Source organism: Eleutherodactylus coqui, chromosome 13 (genome assembly GCF_035609145.1).
Source record: "Eleutherodactylus coqui strain aEleCoq1 chromosome 13, aEleCoq1.hap1, whole genome shotgun sequence".
NCBI classification, from domain to species: Eukaryota; Metazoa; Chordata; class Amphibia; order Anura; family Eleutherodactylidae; genus Eleutherodactylus; species Eleutherodactylus coqui.
In genome coordinates, this window is record NC_089849.1 from 128,686,450 (window position 1) to 128,708,410 (window position 21,961).

At 47.2% G+C, this 21,961-nt stretch overlaps 1 protein-coding gene across 3 annotated transcripts; it reads right to left on the bottom strand.

The window, feature by feature from the left end:
• Positions 1 to 450: 450 nt before the first annotated feature.
• Positions 451 to 18,137, bottom strand: LOC136588321 (zinc finger protein 665-like). 3 transcript variants are annotated; one of them, XM_066587437.1, is made up of 5 exons: positions 18,000 to 18,137; positions 15,221 to 15,316; positions 14,922 to 15,140; positions 14,719 to 14,842; positions 451 to 2,987 (listed from the first exon to the last, which is right to left on the bottom strand). In XM_066587437.1, exons 2-5 carry the CDS (start codon positions 15,296 to 15,298, stop codon positions 985 to 987), a joined length of 2,424 nt encoding a protein of 807 aa, XP_066443534.1. In that variant the 5' UTR covers positions 15,299 to 15,316; positions 18,000 to 18,137; the 3' UTR covers positions 451 to 984. The 3 variants fall into 3 exon arrangements, with proteins under 3 accessions (XP_066443534.1, XP_066443536.1, XP_066443535.1); XM_066587439.1 differs by lacking the exon at positions 18,000 to 18,137 and having other exon boundaries at positions 14,922 to 15,127; XM_066587438.1 differs by lacking the exon at positions 18,000 to 18,137 and having other exon boundaries at positions 14,922 to 15,164.
• Between the last annotated feature and the right edge of the window lie 3,824 nt (positions 18,138 to 21,961).

Sequence of the window (21,961 nt, forward strand, 5' to 3'; positions counted from 1 at the left end):
CTGCTACGACCCTGTAGTTATGGCGTGCCTGGAAGCGCCTGGTGATCACATGATCACTGCGTCAAATAGTGAAAGCAGGTTGCTTCTGAGCACAATGTAGCTCAAAGAAGAGATTGCAGGAGCTTTAATGCTGCGCCATATTTATACTACGGCATGGGATAAAAGCCCAAGACCAAGAATAAAACACGGATGGCTCATCTTTAGGAAGGGTCATCAAGTTTCATTTGGGGTATTTGGACCGTGCAATCATCAGAAGGGGGGCTCTATAGCACCACAGACCCCTCAGCGTTCATCCTGGCACAGCCGCTCGGCCACATTATCCTCATGCAGAAGGTCAGGCCCTTTCAAGTGAATTAGGAAATACCGGCGTGGACGACAATACCGGAATTAATGAAGCTACTAAGAGGAGGAGGCATCACAAAACAGAAGATCTGAGTGGAAACCCCAGCCTAGAATGATGCAAAGTATTTTATTATTAGGTTACAGAAAATGTGTTTTAGTAGTAGAGTTAGTCTTAACAAGGTGTCATCATGAAGTACATCCAGCATGATGAGGATACGGGGTCATCTCTGGTAATCCTATATACATTTCCCTGACGATGAGGCAAGGCATTCTTCCAATGGGGTATGGAACAGTCATTGCATTTTCTGCACTTGCTTGTTAAATTGATGGATGATTCCTTTTATGAAAGGTTTAGCCAAAAGTTGAAGTTCAGTTGTCCCCCTCCGCCATCAGTACGACACAACGTTCTCCATTATAGTGCGTCTCTATCGCTAGTTCAGCTTCTATCCTAGTAACAGCCTGGACTAAAGAAAATAGAATCCAAAGCGGAAGTGGAAGCTTTGAATGGATCGTTGAACCAAAAGGATGGCCCCTAAAGCATCCGTTCTTGGGGGGCGGCCAAAAGGAAGATCACTTAGATGTAGTTGAATAGCTCTTTCTAGATGTCTGTGGAAACAAACAGCGATGTTCTGTCCAAACACATTATTTCTTCTGCATGTGGATTTTGTGATGTCTACTGAGGTGTGAAGAAAGTCTAAACCGCTTTCTACACAAGGAACACTCGTATGGTTTTTCTCCAGTGTGGATTCTGCGATGGGCCGCCCGCTTCGACTGACTTATGAAACATTTGCCACATTCTAAACAAGCGAATGGCTTCTCCCCTGTATGACTGCGCTGATGTATAACGAGGGAAGACTTGTGTCTTAGACATTTGCCACATTCAGAACATATGTACAGCTTGATCTCCTTGTCCATAATCTGGTGCGTTCTCTTATGGGTGGCCAACGAGGTCTTATCCATGAAGCACATACCACAAAAGGAACAGATGTGTTCTTTTTCTTCTTTGTGGATCTTCTTGTGTTTAAGCAATGTTGACTTTCCAGCAAAACATTTTCCACATTCTGAACACAGATAGGGTTTCTCCCCTGTGTGGATTCTTAAATGTTCCGTCAGTGATGCCTTCATACTGAAACATTTTTCACATTCACTGCACTTATAAGGTCTCTCTCCCGTGTGAATTCTCCAGTGGGCGACGAGCTCCGCATTTGACGATAAGCCTTTTCCACATTCGGAACATTCAAATGGCTTCTCTCCAGTGTGAGTCCTTAGATGCTTCACAAGTTGAGCATTGATGGCAAAACATCTGCCACACTCGGAACATCTGAATGGTTTCTCTCCTGTATGAGATCGCTGATGGATGATGAGTAAGGAACTGCTTGAAAAACACTTTCTGCATTCAGAACACTCGTAGACTTTCTCTCGCATTTCATTTTTCTTGATCTCAGAAGGTTCTGGGAAATCAATAAACTGCTTGCTACACGTGGAGCTCCGATATGGATGAACAGCTGAGTGAACGATCTTGTGTTGAAAGAGTGAGGACTTGTAAGCAAAAAGTTTGCCACACTCCAAACATTCATGAGGTTTCTCTCCCGAGTGGTTCATTAGATGGACCAGAAGTGATGATCTGTCTCTGAAATCTATTCCACACTCCGAGCACATAAACTGGCTCTCTGCTGTGTGAATTCTCTGATGGTTGACTAACTTAACTCGATCTGAAAATGGTTTTCCACATTCATAGCAGCAGTAGGCCTTCTCTCCTGCGTGTGTTTTCTGGTGCCGAATTAACTTCCAATTCTCGAGAAATCTTTTATCACATTGGGAACATGCGTATGGTTTCTCTCCTGTGTGAGACTTAATATGACGGATTAACTTGCCCTTCTCGAGGAATTGTTTGCCACATTCGGTGCACTGGAAGGCTCGCTCGCTAAAGGGAATTTTCTCCTGATTAATTAGATTGTCCTTTTGAACAAAGCTGAGGGACTTCTGTTTGAAGTGTGATTTCTGATGGATAACTAGCTGAGAACTGCTTAGAAAATACTTATCACATTCAGGACATTGATACAACTTGGTAGGAGTTCTTTGATATTTGGGAAACGGATTATAGCTGTGATAGGCTAACTCGTCAAATGAGACCGATTCCATGCTTAGATGAGTAGATAAATATTCTTGAGTTATGTCTGAAGAAGCATATAAGTCATTGGTAAAATCCTCTTCTTCTTCCCATGAGACCTGCTCCTCCTTAAAATGAGTAGATGCATATGGTATGTCACCGGTGGGTATGTAAATAGTATCTCCTTCATCCCATAAGGATTCCTCTTTGATATGGACAGATGGATAACTGGAGGAATGAATATGGACATCTGGGAGGCTTCCTTCTTGACTTGAGATGGATTCCTCCATACTAGAAAGTGTGTGATGATGTGTGGGTATATGGAGGTCTGTATCTATGAAATATAGGACTGGTTCTTTTTCACTGACTGTAGAGGCATATAGTTGTGCGTGATCGATGGACATATAACTGGTGACGTTGTGGAGATCTTCTTCAGTACTCGATCGTAGAGTATCGGGGGAATGTTCGTCTTCACTTATTGTTATTTCAGGCATCTGATTTGGCTTTAACGATCTCGGCTGCTTCTTTTTAGGCTCTGAAAAAGAGATCAGATCATGAAATCCTATTGGAGCTGCTCTATTGTCAAAAACATCTAAAAAGAAAGAGAGAATTATATTGTATTGCCTACACCCCACAGAAAAAGTCAAGAAATATCTTCATGGAAGCCTGTGGTTTAGTTTGTCAAAAACCATCTAGTTTTCCAGTGAAAAATATAAGGAAATTGTCTTTTCTGGGAGCTAGACGAAGATTTTCCATTTTACACAATAAGATAAAGGACTGGAGAGCTCATGCACAAAGTATCTGAAGAAAGAGGATTATCATCTGAGACCTCTATCATAAGGGTGACACCAGCGGAGGTCCGGCTCGGTGATGTCCTGCAGGCGTTCCTGGGAGTCGGGAATTATACAGAGCCCCTATAAATGTTAGTGGAGAGGTGGCTGTGGACCTCTTTATTGGAAGAATGCCCCAGAACACCATCAGTGTCTTCCTTTGACTTGTGTAATGTTTATTTTGGAAACATTAAGGGCCCTTTTACACGGGCCAATACATTGTTCAGATTTCGGCATCCAGCGGTTCAGTGTAAACGCTGCCTGACTGACCGATGAAGGAGAATTCGCTTCTTATTTGTTGTTCAGCTTCTACATGCAATAATCTGAACAACATATTGGCCGTGTGAACAGGTAGTATCGCTGATGGACGACTGCCTGTTTACTGTAACTGGAGGCGGGTGGAACAGTCCAATCCCCGCTCAGTCTCCACTCACTGGATTATTGTTGGGACAACCTGCTGGGCATCATCTGTGATTCAAGAGCTCTTAATTAGAAAAGTGTTCTCACACAGAGGTGCAAATCAGAATACCTTATAAGTAAAGAGTGAACACTTCACGGCCCTATCCCTCTGGGCGTTACATGCACATATGTGTCTATACAGGACATAGAGGCTGATGTACATATGCTGCTATACGGGACATAGAGCCTGATGTACATATGCTGCTATACAGGACATAGAGCCTGATGTACATATGTGTCTATACAGGACATAGAGCCTGATGTACATATGCTGCTATACAGGACATAGAGCCTGATGTACATATGTGTCTATACAGGACATAGAGCCTGATGTACATATGCTGCTATACAGGACATAGAGGCTGATGTACATATGCTGCCATACAGGACATAGAGCCTGATGTACATATGCTGCCATACAGGACATAGAGCCTGATGTACATATGCGGCCATACGGGACATAGAGCCTGATGTACTTATGTGTCTATACAGGACATAGAGGCTGATGTACATATGCTGCCATACAGGACATAGAGCCTGATGTACATATGCTGCTATACGGGATATAGAGCCTGATGTACATATGTGTCTATACAGGACATAGAGCCTGATGTACATATGCGTCTATACAGGACATAGAGCCTGGTGTACATATGTGTCTATACAGGACATAGAGCCTGATGTACATATGTGTCTATACAGGACATAGAGCCTGATGTACATATGCGTCTATACAGGACATAGAGCCTGATGTACATATGCGTCTATACAGGACATAGAGCCTGATGTACATATGCTGCTATACGGGACATAGAGCCTGATGTACATATGCTGCTATACGGGACATAGAGCTTGATGTACATATGCTGCTATACGGGACATAGAGCCTGATGTCCATATGCTGCTATACGGGACATAGAGCCTGATGTACATATGCTGCTATACGGGACATAGAGCCTGATGTACATATGCTGCTATACGGGACATAGAGCCTGATGTCCATATGTGTCTATACAGGATATAGAGCCTGATGTACATATGCTGCCATACAGGACATAGAGGCTGATGTACATATGTGTCTATACAGGACATAGAGGCTGATGTACATATGTGTCTATACAGGATATAGAGCCTGATGTACATATGCTGCTATACAGGACATAGAGGCTGATGTACATATGTGTCTATACAGGACATAGAGCCTGATGTACATATGTGTCTATACGGGACATAGAGCCTGATGTACATATGTGTCTATACAGGACATAGAGCCTGATGTACATATGTGTCTATACAGGACATAGAGCCTGATGTACATATGTGTCTATACAGGACATAGAGCCTGATGTACATATGTGTCTATACAGGACATAGAGCCTGATGTACATATGTGTCTCTACAGGACATAGAGGCTGATGTACATATGTGTCTATACAGGACAGAGTCTGATGTACATATGCGTCTATACGGGACATAGAGCCTGGTGTACATATGTGTCTATACGGGACATAGAGCCTGGTGTACATATGTGTCTATACGGGACATAGAGCCTGATGTACATATGCTGCTATACGGGACATAGAGCCTGATGTACATATGCTGCTATACGGGACATAGAGCCTGATGTACATATGCTGCTATACGGGACATAGAGCCTGATGTACATATGCTGCCATACGGGACATAGAGCCTGATGTACATATGCTGCCATACAGGACATAGAGCCTGATGTACATATGCTGCTATACAGGACATAGAGCCTGATGTCCGTATGCTGCCATACAGGACATAGAGCCTGATGTCCATATGCTGCAAACGGGACATAGAGCCTGATGTACATATGCTGCTATACGGGACATAGAGCCTGATGTACATATGCTGCTATACGGGACATAGAGCCTGATGTACATATGCTGCTATACGGGACATAGAGCCTGATGTACATATGCTGCTATACGGAACATAGAGCCTGATGTACATATGTGTCTATACAGGACATAGAGGCTGATGTACATATGCTGCTATACGGGACATAGAGCCTGATGTACATATGCTGCTATACGGGACATAGAGCCTGATGTACATATGCTGCTATACAGGACATAGAGCCTGATGTACATATGCTGCTATACGGGACATAGAGCCTGATGTACATATGCTGCTATACAGGACATAGAGCCTGATGTACATATGTGTCTATACAGGACATAGAGCCAGATGTACATATGTGTCTATACAGGACATAGAGGCTGATGTACATATGTGTCTATACAGGACATAGAGGCTGATGTACATATGCTGCTATACAGGACATAGAGCCTGATGTACATATGCTGCTATACGGGATATAGAGCCTGATGTACATATGCGGCCATACAGGACATAGAGCCTGATGTACATATGCTGCCATACGGGACATAGAGCCTGATGTACATATGTGTCTATACAGGACATAGAGCCTGATGTACATATGCTGCCATACGGGACATAGAGGCTGATGTACATATGCTGCCATACAGGACATAGAGCCTGATGTACATATGTGTCTATACAGGACATAGAGCCTGATGTACATATGCTGCCATACAGGACATAGAGCCTGATGTATATATGTGTCTATACAGGACATAGAGCCTGGTGTACATATGTGTCTATACAGGACATACAGCCTGGTGTACATATGCGGCCATACGGGACATAGAGCCTGATGTACATATGCGGCCATACGGGACATAGAGCCTGATGTACATATGCTGCTATACGGGACATAGAGCCTGATGTACATATGCTGCCATACAGGACATAGAGCCTGATGTACATATGTGTCTATACAGGACATAGAGCCTGATGTACATATAATGCCATACAGGACATAGAGCCTGATGTACATATGCTGCCATACAGGACATAGAGCCTGATGTACATATGTGTCTATACAGGACATAGAGCCTGATGTACATATGTGTCTATACGGGACATAGAGCCTGATGTACATATGCTGCTATACGGGACATAGAGGCTGATGTACATATGCTGCCATACGGGACATAGAGCCTGATGTACATATGCTGCCATACAGGACATAGAGCCTGATGTACATATGTGTCTATACAGGACATAGAGCCTGATGTACATATGTGTCTATACAGGACATAGAGCCTGATGTACATATGCTGCCATACGGGACATAGAGGCTGATGTACATATGCTGCCATACAGGACATAGAGCCTGATGTACATATGCTGCAAACGGGACATAGAGCCTGATGTACATATGCTGCTATACGGGACATAGAGCCTGATGTACATATGCTGCTATACGGGACATAGGGCCTGATGTACATATGCTGCTATACGGGACATAGGGCCTGATGTACATATGCTGCCATACAGGACATACAGCCTGGTGTACATATGCTGCCATACAGGACATAGAGGCTGATGTACATATGCTGCTATACAGGACATAGAGCCTGGTGTACATATGTGTCTATACAGGACATAGAGCCTAGTGTACATATGTGTCTATACAGGACATAGAGCCTGATGTACATATGCTGCCATACAGGACATAGAGCCTGATGTACATATGCTGCCATACAGGACATAGAGCCTGATGTACATATGCTGCCATACAGGACATAGAGCCTGGTGTACATATGTGTCTATACAGGACATAGAGCCTAGTGTACATATGCGGCCATACGGGATATAGAGCCTGATGTACATATGCGGCCATACGGGACATAGAGCCTGATGTACATATGCTGCTATACAGGACATAGAGGCTGATGTCCATATGCTGCCATACAGGACATAGAGCCTGATGTACATATGTGTCTATACAGGACATAGAGCCTGATGTACATATGCTGCTATACGGGATATAGAGCCTGATGTACATATGCTGCTATACAGGACATAGAGGCTGATGTACATATGCTGCTATACGGGACATAGAGCCTGATGTACATATGCTGCCATACAGGACATAGAGCCTGATGTACATATGTGTCTATACAGGATATAGAGCCTGATGTACATATGCGGCCATACAGGACATAGAGGCTGATGTACATATGCTGCCATACAGGACATAGAGCCTGATGTACATATGCTGCTATACGGGATATAGAGCCTGATGTACATATGCTGCTATACAGGACATAGAGGCTGATGTACATATGCTGCTATACGGGACATAGAGCCTGATGTACATATGCTGCCATACAGGACATATAGCCTGATGTACATATGTGTCTATACAGGACATAGAGCCTGATGTACATATGTGTCTATACAGGACATAGAGCCTGATGTACATATGTGTCTATACAGGACATAGAGGCTGATGTCCATATGCTGCCATACAGGACATAGAGCCTGATGTACATATGCTGCTATACGGGACATAGAGCCTGGTGTACATATGTGTCTATACAGGACATAGAGCCTGGTGTACATATGTGTCTATACAGGACATAGAGCCTGGTGTACATATGTGTCTATACAGGACATAGAGCCTGATGTACATATGTGTCTATACAGGACATAGAGGCTGATGTACATATGCTGCCATACAGGACATAGAGCCTGATGTACATATGTGTCTATACAGGACATAGAGCCTGATGTACATATGTGTCTATACAGGACATAGAGGCTGATGTACATATGTGTCTATACAGGACATAGAGCCTGATGTACATATAATGCCATACAGGACATAGAGGCTGATGTACATATGCTGCTATACGAGACATAGAGCCTGATGTACATATGCTGCCATACGGGACATAGAGCCTGATGTACAGATGCTGCTATACAGGACATAGAGCCTGATGTACATATGCTGCTATACGGGATATAGAGCCTGATGTACATATGCGGCCATACGGGACATAGAGCCTGATGTACATATGCTGCTATACAGGACATAGAGGCTGATGTACATATGCTGCTATACGGGACATAGAGCCTGATGTACATATGCGTCTATACAGGACATACAGCCTGATGTACATATGTGTCTATACAGGACATAGAGCCTGATGTACATATGTGTCTATACAGGACATAGAGGCTGATGTACATATGCTGCTATACGGGACATAGAGGCTGATGTACATATGCTGCTATACGGGACATAGAGCCTGATGTACATATGCTGCTATACGGGACATAGAGCCTGATGTACATATGTGTCTATACGGGACATAGAGGCTGATGTACATATGCTGCTATACGGGACATAGAGCCTGATGTACATATGCTGCTATACGGGACATAGAGCCTGATGTACATATGCGTCTATACAGGACATAGAGCCTGATGTCCATATGTGTCTATACAGGACATAGAGCCTGATGTCCATATGTGTCTATACAGGATATAGAGCCTGATGTCCATATGTGTCTATACAGGATATAGAGCCTGATGTACATATGCTGCCATACAGGATATAGAGCCTGATGTACATATGCTGCCATACAGGACATAGAGCCTGATGTACATATGCTGCTATACGGGACATAGAGCCTGGTGTACATATGCTGCCATACAGGACATAGAGCCTGATGTCCATATGCTGCCATACAGGATATAGAGCCTGATGTACATATGCTGCCATACAGGACATAGAGCCTGATGTACATATGCGGCCATACGGGACATAGAGCCTGATGTACATATGCGGCCATACGGGACATAGAGCCTGATGTACATATGCTGCCATACAGGACATAGAGGCTGATGTACATATGATGCTATACAGGACATAGAGGCTGATGTACATATGTGTCTATACAGGACATAGAGCCTGATGTACATATGTGTCTATACGGGACATAGAGGCTGATGTACATATGTGTCTATACAGGATATAGAGCCTGGGGTACATATGCTGCCATAGAGGACATAGAGCCTGATGTACATATGCTGCCATACAGGACATAGAGCCTGATGTACATATGTGTCTAGACAGGACATAGAGGCTGATGTACATATAATGCCATACAGGACATAGAGCCTGATGTACATATGTGTCTATACGGGACATAGAGGCTGATGTACATATGTGTCTATACAGGACATAGAGCCTGATGTACATATGTGTCTAAACAGGACATAGAGCCTGATGTACATATGTGTCTATACAGGACATAGAGCCTGATGTACATATGTGTCTAAACAGGACATAGAGCCTGATGTACATATGTGTCTATACAGGACATAGAGCCTGATGTACATATGTGTCTATACAGGACATAGAGCCTGATGTACATATGTGTCTATACAGGACATAGAGGCTGATGTACATATGCTGCCATACAGGACATAGAGCCTGATGTACATATGTGTCTATACAGGACATAGAGCCTGATGTACATATGCGGCCATACGGGACATAGAGGCTGATGTACATATGCTGCCATACAGGACATAGAGCCTGATGTACATATGTGTCTATACAGGACATAGAGCCTGATGTCTATATGTGTCTATACAGGACATAGAGGCTGATGTACATATGTGTCTATACAGGACATAGAGCCTGATGTACATATGTGTCGATACAGGACATAGAGGCTGATGTACATATGCTGCCATACAGGACATAGAGGCTGATGTACATATGCTGCCATATAGGACATAGAGCCTGATGTACATATGCTGCTATACGGGACATAGAGCCTGGTGTACATATGCTGCCATACAGGACATAGAGCCTGATGTCCATATGCTGCCATACAGGATATAGAGCCTGATGTACATATGCTGCCATACGGGACATAGAGGCTGATGTACATATGCTGCCATACAGGACATAGAGCCTGATGTACATATGTGTCTATACAGGACATAGAGCCTGATGTCTATATGTGTCTATACAGGACATAGAGCCTGATGTCCATATGTGTCTATACAGGACATAGAGCCTGATGTCCATATGTGTCTATACAGGACATAGAGCCTGATGTCCATATGTGTCTATACAGGACATAGAGCCTGATGTACATATGTGTCTATACAGGACATAGAGGCTGATGTACATATGCTGCCATGCAGGACATAGAGGCTGATGTACATATGCTGCCATACAGGACATAGAGGCTGATGTACATATGCTGCTATACGGGACATAGAGCCTGGTGTACATATGCTGCTATACGGGACATAGAGCCTGGTGTACATATGCTGCCATACAGGACATAGAGGCTGATGTACATATGCTGCCATACAGGACATAGAGGCTGATGTACATATGCTGCCATACGGGACATAGAGCCTGATGTACATATGCTGCTATACGGGACATAGAGCCTGGTGTACATATGCTGCCATACAGGACATAGAGGCTGATGTACATATGTGTCTATACAGGACATAGAGCCTGATGTCCATATGCTGCTATACGGGACATAGAGCCTGATGTACATATGCTGCTATACGGGACATAGAGCCTGATGTACATATGCTGCTATACGGGACATAGAGCCTGATGTACATATGCTGCTATACAGGACATAGAGCCTGATGTACATATGCTGCTATATGGGACATAGAGCCTGATGTACATATGCTGCTATACGGAACATAGAGCCTGATGTACATATGTGTCTATACAGGACATAGAGCCTGATGTACATATGCTGCCATACAGGACATAGAGCCTGATGTACATATGCTGCCATACAGGACATAGAGCCTGATGTACATATGTGTCTATACAGGACATAGAGGCTGATGTACATATGTGTCTATACAGGACATAGAGCCTGATGTACATGTGCTGCTATATAGGACATAGAGGCTGATGTACATATAATGCTATACGGGACATAGAGGCTGATGTACATATGTGTTTATACAGGACATAGAGCCTGATGTACATATGTGTCTATACAGGACATAGAGCCTGATGTACATATGTGTCTATACAGGACATAGAGGCTGATGTACATATGCTGCCATACAGGACATAGAGCCTGATGTACATATGCTGCCATACGGGACATAGAGCCTGATGTACATATGCTGCCATACGGGACATAGAGCCTGATGTACATATGCTGCCATACGGGACATAGAGCCTGATGTACATATGCTGCCATACGGGACATAGAGCCTGATGTACATATGCTGCCATACGGGACATAGAGCCTGATGTACATATGCTGCCATACAGGACATAGAGCCTGATGTACATATGCTGCCATACAGGACATAGAGGCTGATGTACATATGCTGCCATACAGGACATAGAGGCTGATGTACATATGCTGCCATACAGGACATAGAACCTGATGTACATATGCTGCTATACGGGACATAGAGCCTGATGTACATATGCTGCCATACAGGACATAGAGCCTGATGTACATATAATGCTATACGGGACATAGAGGCTGATGTACATATGCTGCTATACGGGACATAGAGCCTGATGTACATATGCTGCCATACAGGACATAGAGCCTGATGTACATATGTGTCTATACAGGACATAGAGGCTGATGTACATATAATGCCATACAGGACATAGAGCCTGATGTACATATGTGTCTATACAGGACATAGAGCCTGATGTACATATGTGTCTAAACAGGACATAGAGCCTGATGTACATATGTGTCTAAACAGGACATAGAGCCTGATGTACATATGTGTCTATACAGGACATAGAGCCTGATGTACATATGTGTCTATACAGGACATAGAGCCTGATGTACATATGTGTCTATACAGGACATAGAGCCTGGTGTACATATGTGTCTATACAGGACATAGAGCCTGGTGTACATATGTGTCTATACAGGACATAGAGCCTGATGTACATATGTGTCTATACAGGACATAGAGCCTGATGTACATATGTGTCTATACAGGACATAGAGCCTGATGTACATATGCTGCCATACAGGACATAGAGGCTGATGTACATATGCTGCTATACAGGACATAGAGGCTGATGTACATATGCTGCTATACAGGACATAGAGCCTGATGTACATATGTGTCTATACAGGACATAGAGCCTGATGTCCATATGTGTCTATACAGGACATAGAGCCTGATGTACATATGCTGCCATACAGGACATAGAGCCTGATGTACATATAATACCATACAGGACATAGAGCCTGATGTACATATAATGCCATACAGGACATAGAGGCTGATATACATATGCTGCTATACAGGACATAGAGCCTGATGTACATATGTGTCTATACAGGACATAGAGGCTGATGTACATATGTGTCTATACAGGACATAGAGCCTGGTGTACATATGTGTCTATACAGGACATAGAGCCTGATGTCCATATGCTGCTATACGGGATATAGAGCCTGATGTACATATGTGTCTATACAGGACATAGAGCCTGATGTACATATGTGTCTATACAGGACATAGAGGCTGATGTACATATGTGTCTATACAGGACATAGAGCCTGGTGTACATATGTGTCTATACAGGACATAGAGCCTGATGTCCATATGCTGCTATACGGGATATAGAGCCTGATGTACATATGTGTCTATACAGGACATAGAGCCTGATGTCCATATGCTGCTATACGGGATATAGAGCCTGATGTACATATGTGTCTATACAGGACATAGAGGCTGATGTACATATGCTGCCATACAGGACATAGAGCCTGATGTACATATGTGTCTATACAGGACATAGAGCCTGGTGTACATATGCTGCCATACGGGACATAGAGCCTGATGTACATATGTGTCTATACAGGACATAGAGCCTGATGTACATATGCTGCCATACAGGACATAGAGCCTGATGTACATATGTGTCTATACAGGACATAGAGCCTGATGTACATATGCTGCCATACGGGACATAGAGCCTGATGTACATATGCTGCCATACGGGACATAGAGGCTGATGTACATATAATGCTATACGGGACATAGAGCCTGATGTACATATAATGCCATACAGGACATAGAGCCTGATGTACATATACTCAGTCCATTTAAAGACTACTCAGTGATACAGCCGGACCCCCTCTCAGTGACTCTGGCTTGCTGAGGGATTGTCGGTGGGGTCACTATTGAGGGGTGTCTTTGGAGCATACGGCAAGGCTCTATAGGTGAACCTCTAACAGTCCCGGGCTTCGGCCCCCCTGATGTGGTTCTCGGATAGACATATGTCTGCTGAGTAGCAATGAACTCCAGTCTAAGCTCATGGCGCCGCTCCACACCCGCCCCGTATCCATCTAGCGGGTCCATCTTAGCCCGGCTGCACGCGGCGGGGTTTGAATTGTGAAATCAGCAATCGTCTGCCGCACGGACGCTTCGTGGCAGTCTGCACCAATTCTAACCAATGGAGCATCCACATGACGGCTCACACGTCTGACCGCGGCCGCCATTTTCTGCTTGTCACAAAAATAAAAAATTGCAGCATGCTCTATTTTTGTGCGGATAGCCTCCATTGAAGTCAATGGAGGCCGCCCGACCCGCGGCCCTCTCACAACTGGCGAGCCGTGCGACCATCAGCAGTACAGAAGAGAGGACAAGAAGGTAGGTGTGCAGGGTCACCGGCCGGCGCAGCGTCCCACATCCGGCCGACCCATGCAGCCGGCATAAGTCAGCCATCCCTACACCTGACCCTTATAAAGGTGTCCCGTGTGACGCTGGGGTGCACCGGACTGTCCTCACCTCTTGTGATGGTGCCCCAGGCTGCCCCCTCCTGGCCGAGTTCATATTTTATTAGAACCAATACAAGTTATTTTCTGACCCAGAAGAGTTTCTTCGCCCGTCTGTGAGATCTTGAGTGAATAACAAAACTAACTGGATGCCTTCCCGTACTGCCGCGTCGGTCATTCCGGCCCATTATGGTCTGAGCCAGGTCATTAGAATAGTAACACCTTATAGTCTACGTTGCTGCTGGACACCCCATATACATTATGCAACTCTCCAGGACAAGGATTAGCTTCCCCTTACCTGGAGGTGTGAGGGGCCGGTGGTCCTCCATCATGACATCCTTGTAGAGCTCCTTGTGTCCTTCTAAGTACTCCCACTCCTCCATGGAGAGGTGGACACTGACGTCCTGACACCTTATGGGGACCTGACAACACAATGATATGGTCATCATCAATCTCTCCCTTGTGTTACAGCATGATGTCCCCGCTCCCCGGCGGTCTCACCTCTCTGGTCAGCAGCTCTATCATCTTGTTGGTAAGCTCCAGGATCTTCTGCTCGTGGTTCTTGCTGTGTAATGGCGGCCCCGTGATGGGGCTCCGGGTCCTGCTGTGTGATGGCGGCCCCGTGACGGTGCTCCGGGTCCGGCTCCATACTTTGGATCCACAGGGATGGCTGTCAGGAGTTACGCTCTCACCAGAGGTCTTCTTCACTACGGTGCAGTCCTATGTTTGGAGAGACCCATAACACTACATACATGAGATGGCATGTAACACAGGAAACCATGATTCCCAGAATCCCTCACCTCTCCAGTCAGCAAGCAAATCATCTCTAGGGCGAGGTGTAACAGTTGGTTGGTCATCTCATCCTCATAGTCGTCCATCGTGTGTCGTTGGCTAGACTGCATTACAAAATGTAGCAGATGTTAGAGGAGTAAGCTGAATCTTCTGGCCCCCCTACATTTGGTAACGGGACCCCCAACCACCCATTATTTTTTCTAAACCCGTGTTATTGAACAGATGTACACCATAGAGTATAACGGTACATCATCACACAGATACAATATCCGCCTCAGATACAATACACGGGCACAAGAGGTTCCCTCAGCAGCGTTCTAACAGTTGTATCAGGCAGTCCCAGGGACGTTCTGCCACCTTGAGAGCGTCGGGGGCCGCCTACCCATCCATCTTAGAGACAGAAACAATACTTTAATAAGGACTATCCGGTCATGACATTGCCAGCGCTCCTCGTCCAGGGTCCCCAATAAGCATACGCCCGGGTGGAGTGGGACCGCCACTTCCATTAGATGGCTCTATGGCAACAGCAAACAGAAAGGGCTTCTTCAGGCCTGCCTCATACCAGCGTTTTAGTACAGCGCTTAGCCTTTTTGGCGCGGCGCTGTACAACGCTTCCATCCATTTCAGCTGCTCACACCAGCGTCTCCAGCGCTGCGCTCCCACAGCGATGCTTGTCCTATCTTTGGCCGTTTTCAGCCCTGCGTTGCCCATGGCAATGAATGGGCGGCGGGCAGTTGCTTCAGCACTGCTGAAAACGCGGCACAACTTGGTAGCATGATTTTGGCAGTGTGTACCGCACACCGATTTTCGGGGGGGCTCCTGAAATATAAGCCCTACCCTGAAAATTCACCCTAGCTGCACTAGATGGAAAAAAAAAAAAGCAATATTCACCCAGCTGGCGCCGTTGGGGTCCCGGCCGCTGATCTCCGATGCTGCTGAAAGGCTTCCCCTGCGCTGACAGATCATCTATTGCTGGTAGCGAGGTTTGAGAACCCCTCCTCCAGCAAGAGATTGCTGTGATTGGTTCTCGGTTTTGGCTCAATGCACCAATCACAGCCATTCATTGACTGGCTCAGCCAATCAGTTTCAAGAACCAATCAGAGCAATCCCTTGCTGGAGGAGGGGTTCTCAAACCGCGCTACCAGCTATAGATGATCTGTCAGTGTATGGGAAGCCTGGAGCAGCGTCGGAGATCAGCGGCCGGGACCCCGACGGCGCCAGCTAGGTATTGCTTTTATTTGTTTTTCAGCTTCCTTGGCTGCATTATCAGCTGTGACAGCCGAAATGCTGGAATAACGCCCGCCAGCGCTGCTGAAACCGGGCCGAGACCGCAGTCACACAGCGCTGAAAAACACTGCATTTCTGCAAACGCCTGCGGGAGGGAGGCCTTACTGTAAGAGCAGTGAGACTGTGGAACTCTGTGCCTGAGGACGTGGTGATGGCAGGATCCATAGAGGAGGTTAAGAGGGACTGGATGTCTATGATATTACAGCATATAGACAGGTGACCCGCGGGTTGTTGGTAGGAGGATCTTCTGAGCGCCGGACTTGGGTCTAGAAGGAACCTTCTCTGAAGAGTGTTGATCCGGGGATTACTCTAGCTGCCATTATGGAGTCGGGGAGGAATTCTTTCCCCAGGGTGGGGTAATTGGCCTCTGCCTCATTGGGTTTTGTTTTACCTTCCTCTGGATCAACATGGCGGGGGTGTACTACAGCTAACCACCGTTACGTATACAGCGCATGCATGCTAGGGCTTATTCACATCAATGGATTTGTGCGTCCAACATGCAGTGAATGGAACCCGTTCATTCAATGGTTCACGGGAGCCGAAACAGCATAATATAAACTAATTACCTGACATTGACGGAGCGCGTTTGCGCGTTTTGTTTGTGCGCGTGTATAAAATACAGTAAAACACGCAGAGGCGGGGGGGGGGCAGACGTGCGTTTGCTGCGTGTTTTTCTGCATTGGGTTGTATGTTTGCACGCACAACTGCAATTTTTAGGGTGCTTTTTGCATATGCAACTTGTGCGCAAAAAAAAAGCGGCGGTTCCTGCGTTGAAGGGGCTTATTAGCCTAATTAGTTTCACATGTTCTATTTCCCCCATAATGCACTGGAAATTAGAGCATGGAACTGCGCACAAACTACACGCGTGAATGAATGGGTCTATTCACTGCATACTGCGAGCGCAAATACGCCCGTGTGACGGCGGCCTGAGGGGGCGCTCACACCGCCATATGCGCATTCAGCCCACGTATACATAGTGTATACAGAAGCCAAAGTACGCCGACGCCTTGCGTGTTTCTGCAGACGGGCAGCGTATTTGTGTGTGTAAGGAAAAACGGAGCCCCATTGATTTAGCGTAATTCCGCAGTGAATATGCAGGTTTCCGGCGTATTGATGCACGCCCGATGATTTCTACGGTTACTGCGGCGTGCGATTCGCACCAGGAGGGGGCGCTGCGGGTTTCTCATGCGACTGAAATATATGCAGTTCGAATGAAACCATTAGAATCAATGGGCTCTATTCGCCGCGGAGATCCGTGTGTGTGAATGCGCCCATCTGGGTGTGGGAAGAAGCCGCCATGTCCGGAGGAAGCCCACGCACACACGGGGAGAACGTACGGCCTCCATGCTGACGACCCCTGCGCTGCGAGGGCTGGAAGCCCCTTATTAGAGCCGGTCAGTCGTCCTGTGAGGGTCACCCTGTAATCCGCGCCCGCCTCAGAGATTAGCGCTCTCTGCTGAGCCCTCCGCGCCGCCACCTGCCCCCGTCAGGGTCTCTTACCTCGTATCCTGCACAAAACCAGATATCCCCCCTCGGACTGCAAGCGTTACCGCAGGAGGGGACGCTGCGAGCCACAAGAAAATGGCCCCCACTGCTCCAGCATCATGGCTTCACAGACAATAACAATGGACGACAGCTGATGATGTCAGGTCATGTGACAGGATGGTCACCTGGGTGGGCAGTGCAGAGGGGCCGGCGCGGGGCCGGGAGCCAGCACAAAGCAGCTGCCTCTTACTCTCAGCAAGCGGCGCACGGCGCGGGGTCAGGACAGCGCCGCCATGACAGACGCTCGTTCTTACAAAAAAAATACCTTAACATTAAGCAAACGGACGCCTCGTCTCGCAGCGCAGCGGAGCTCGTCCATCTTTAGCGTTACGTAATTAATCTCATCGATCTTTAGCGTTACGTAATTACTGACGTCTCGCTGTGCAGCGGAGCTCGTCCATCTTTAGCGTTACGTAATTACCGACGTCTCGCTGCGCAGCGGAGCTCGACCATCTTTGGCGTTACGTAATTAATGACGTCTCGCTGCGCAGCGGAGCTCGTCGATCTTTAGCGTTACGTAATTAATGACGTCTCGCTGCGCAGCGGAGCTCGTCCATCTTTAGCGTTACGTAATTACTGACGTCTCGCTCCGCAGCGGAGCTCGACCATCTTTAGCATTACGTAATTAATGACGTCTCGCTGCGCAGCGGAGCTCGTCCATCTTTAGCGTTACGTAATTAATGACGTCTCGCTGCGCAGCGGAGCTCGTCCATCTTTAGCGTTACGTAATTAATGACGTCTCTCTGCGCAGCGGAGCTCGTCCATCTTTAGCGGTACGTAATTAATGACGTCTCGCTGCGCAGCGGAGCTCAACAATCTTTAGCGTTACGTAATTAATGACGTCTCGCTGTGCAGCGGAGCTCGTCCATCTTTAGCGTTACGTAATTACCGACGTCTCGCTGCGCAGCGGAGCTCGTCCATCTTTAGCGTTACGTAATTAACGACGTCTCGCTGCGCAGCGGAGCTCGTCCATCTTTAGCGGTACGTAATTAATGACGTCTCGCTGCGCAGCGGAGCTCAACAATCTTTAGCGTTACGTAATTAATGACGTCTCGCTGTGCAGCGGAGCTCGTCCATCTTTAGCGTTACGTAATTACCGACGTCTCGCTGCGCAGCGGAGCTCGTCCATCTTTAGCGTTACGTAATTAACGACGTCTCGCTGCGCAGCGGAGCTCGACCATCTTTAGCGTTACGTAATTAACGACGTCTCGCCGCGCAGCGGAGCTCGACCATCTTTGGCGTTACGTAATTAATGACGTCTCGCTGCGCAGCGGAGCTCGTCGATCTTTAGCGTTACGTAATTAATGACGTCTCACTGCGCAGCGGAGCTCGTCCATCTTTAGCGTTACGTAATTACTGACGTCTCGCTGCGCAGCGGAGCTCGTCCATCTTTAGCGTTACGTAATTAACGACGTCTCGCTGCGCAGCGGAGCTCGTCCATCTTTAGCGGTACGTAATTAATGACGTCTCGCTGCGCAGCGGAGCTCAACAATCTTTAGCGTTACGTAATTAATGACGTCTCGCCGCGCAGCGGAGCTCGTCCATCTTTAGCGTTACGTAATTAACGACGTCTCGCTGCGCAGCGGAGCTCGTCCATCTTTCGCGGTACGTAATTAACGACGTCTCGCTGCGCAGCGGAGCTCGTCCATCTTTAGCGTTACGTAATTACTGACGTCTCGCCGCGCAGCGGAGCTCGTCGATCTTTAGCGTTACGTAATTAATGACGTCTCGCCGCGCAGCGGAGCTCGTCCATCTTTAGCGGTACGTAATTAACGACGTCTCGCTGCGCAGCGGAGCTCGTCGATCTTTAGCGTTACGTAATTAATGACGTCTCGCCGCGCAGCGGAGCTCGTCGATCTTTAGCGTTACGTAATTAATGACGTCTCTCTGCGCAGCGGAGCTCGTCGATCTTTAGCGTTACGTAATTAATGACGTCTCGCTGCGCAGCGGAGCTCGTCCATCTTTAGCGTTACGTAATTAACGACGTCTCGCTGCGCAGCGGAGCTCGTCCATCTTTAGCGTTACGTAATTAACGACGTCTCGCTGCGCAGCGGAGCTCGTTGATCTTTAGCGTTACGTAATTAATGACGTCTCGCTGCGCAGCGGAGCTCGTCCATCTTTAGCGTTACGTAATTACTGACGTCTCGCCGCGCAGCGGAGCTCGTCGATCTTTAGCGTTACGTAATTAATGACGTCTCGCCGCGCAGCGGAGCTCGTCCATCTTTAGCGTTACGTAATTAACGACGTCTCGCTGCGCAGCGGAGCTCGTCCATCTTTAGCGTTACGTAATTAACGACGTCTCGCTGCGCAGCGGAGCTCGACCATCTTTAGCGTTACGTAATTAACGACGTCTCGCCGCGCAGCGGAGCTCGACCATCTTTGGCGTTACGTAATTAATGACGTCTCGCTGCGCAGCGGAGCTCGTCGATCTTTAGCGTTACGTAATTAATGACGTCTCGCTGCGCAGCGGAGCTCGTCCATCTTTAGCGTTACGTAATTAACGACGTCTCGCTGCGCAGCGGAGCTCGTCGATCTTTAGCGTTACGTAATTAATGACGTCTCTCTGCGCAGCGGAGCTCGTCCATCTTTAGCGTTACGTAATTAACGACGTCTCGCTGCGCAGCGGAGCTCGACCATCTTTAGCGTTACGTAATTAATGACGTCTCGCTGCGCAGCGGAGCTCGTCCATCTTTAGCGTTACGTAATTAACGACGTCTCGCTGCGCAGCGGAGCTCGTCGATCTTTAGCGTTACGTAATTAATGACGTCTCGCCGCGCAGCGGAGCTCATCGATCTTTAGCGTTACGTAATTAATGACGTCTCGCTGCGCAGCGGAGCTCGTCGATCTTTAGCGTTACGTAATTAATGACGTCTCGCTGCGCAGCGGAGCTCGTCGATCTTTAGCGTTACGTAATTAATGACGTCTCGCCGCGCAGCGGAGCTCGTCCATCTTTAGCGTTACGTAATTAACGACGTCTCGCCGCGCAGCGGAGCTCGTCCATCTTTAGCGTTACGTAATTAACGACGTCTCGCCGCGCAGCGGAGCTCGTCCATCTTTAGCGTTACGTAATTAACGACGTCTCGCTGCGCAGCGGAGCTCGACCATCTTTAGCGTTACGTAATTAATGACGTCTCGCTGCGCAGCGGAGCTCGTCCATCTTTAGCGTTACGTAATTAACGACGTCTCGCTGCGCAGCGGAGCTCATCGATCTTTAGCGTTACGTAATTAATGACGTCTCGCTGCGCAGCGGAGCTCGTCGATCTTTAGCGTTACGTAATTAATGACGTCTCGCTGCGCAGCGGAGCTCGTCGATCTTTAGCGTTACGTAATTAATGACGTCTCGCCGCGCAGCGGAGCTCGTCCATCTTTAGCGTTACGTAATTAACGACGTCTCGCCGCGCAGCGGAGCTCGTCCATCTTTAGCGTTACGTAATTAACGACGTCTCGCTGCGCAGCGGAGCTCATCGATCTTTAGCGTTACGTAATTAATGACGTCTCGCCGCGCAGCGGAGCTCATCGATCTTTAGCGTTACGTAATTAATGACGTCTCGCTGCGCAGCGGAGCTCGTCGATCTTTAGCGTTACGTAATTAATGACGTCTCGCTGCGCAGCGGAGCTCGTCGATCTTTAGCGTTACGTAATTAATGACGTCTCGCCGCGCAGCGGAGCTCGTCCATCTTTAGCGTTACGTAATTAACGACGTCTCGCCGCGCAGCGGAGCTCGTCCATCTTTAGCGTTACGTAATTAACGACGTCTCGCTGCGCAGCGGAGCTCGTCCATCTTTAGCGTTACGTAATTAACGACGTCTCGCTGTGCAGCGGAGCTCGTCCATCTTTAGCGTTACGTAATTAACGACGTCTCGCTGCGCAGCGGAGCTCATCGATCTTTAGCGTTACGTAATTAAGGACGTCTCGCT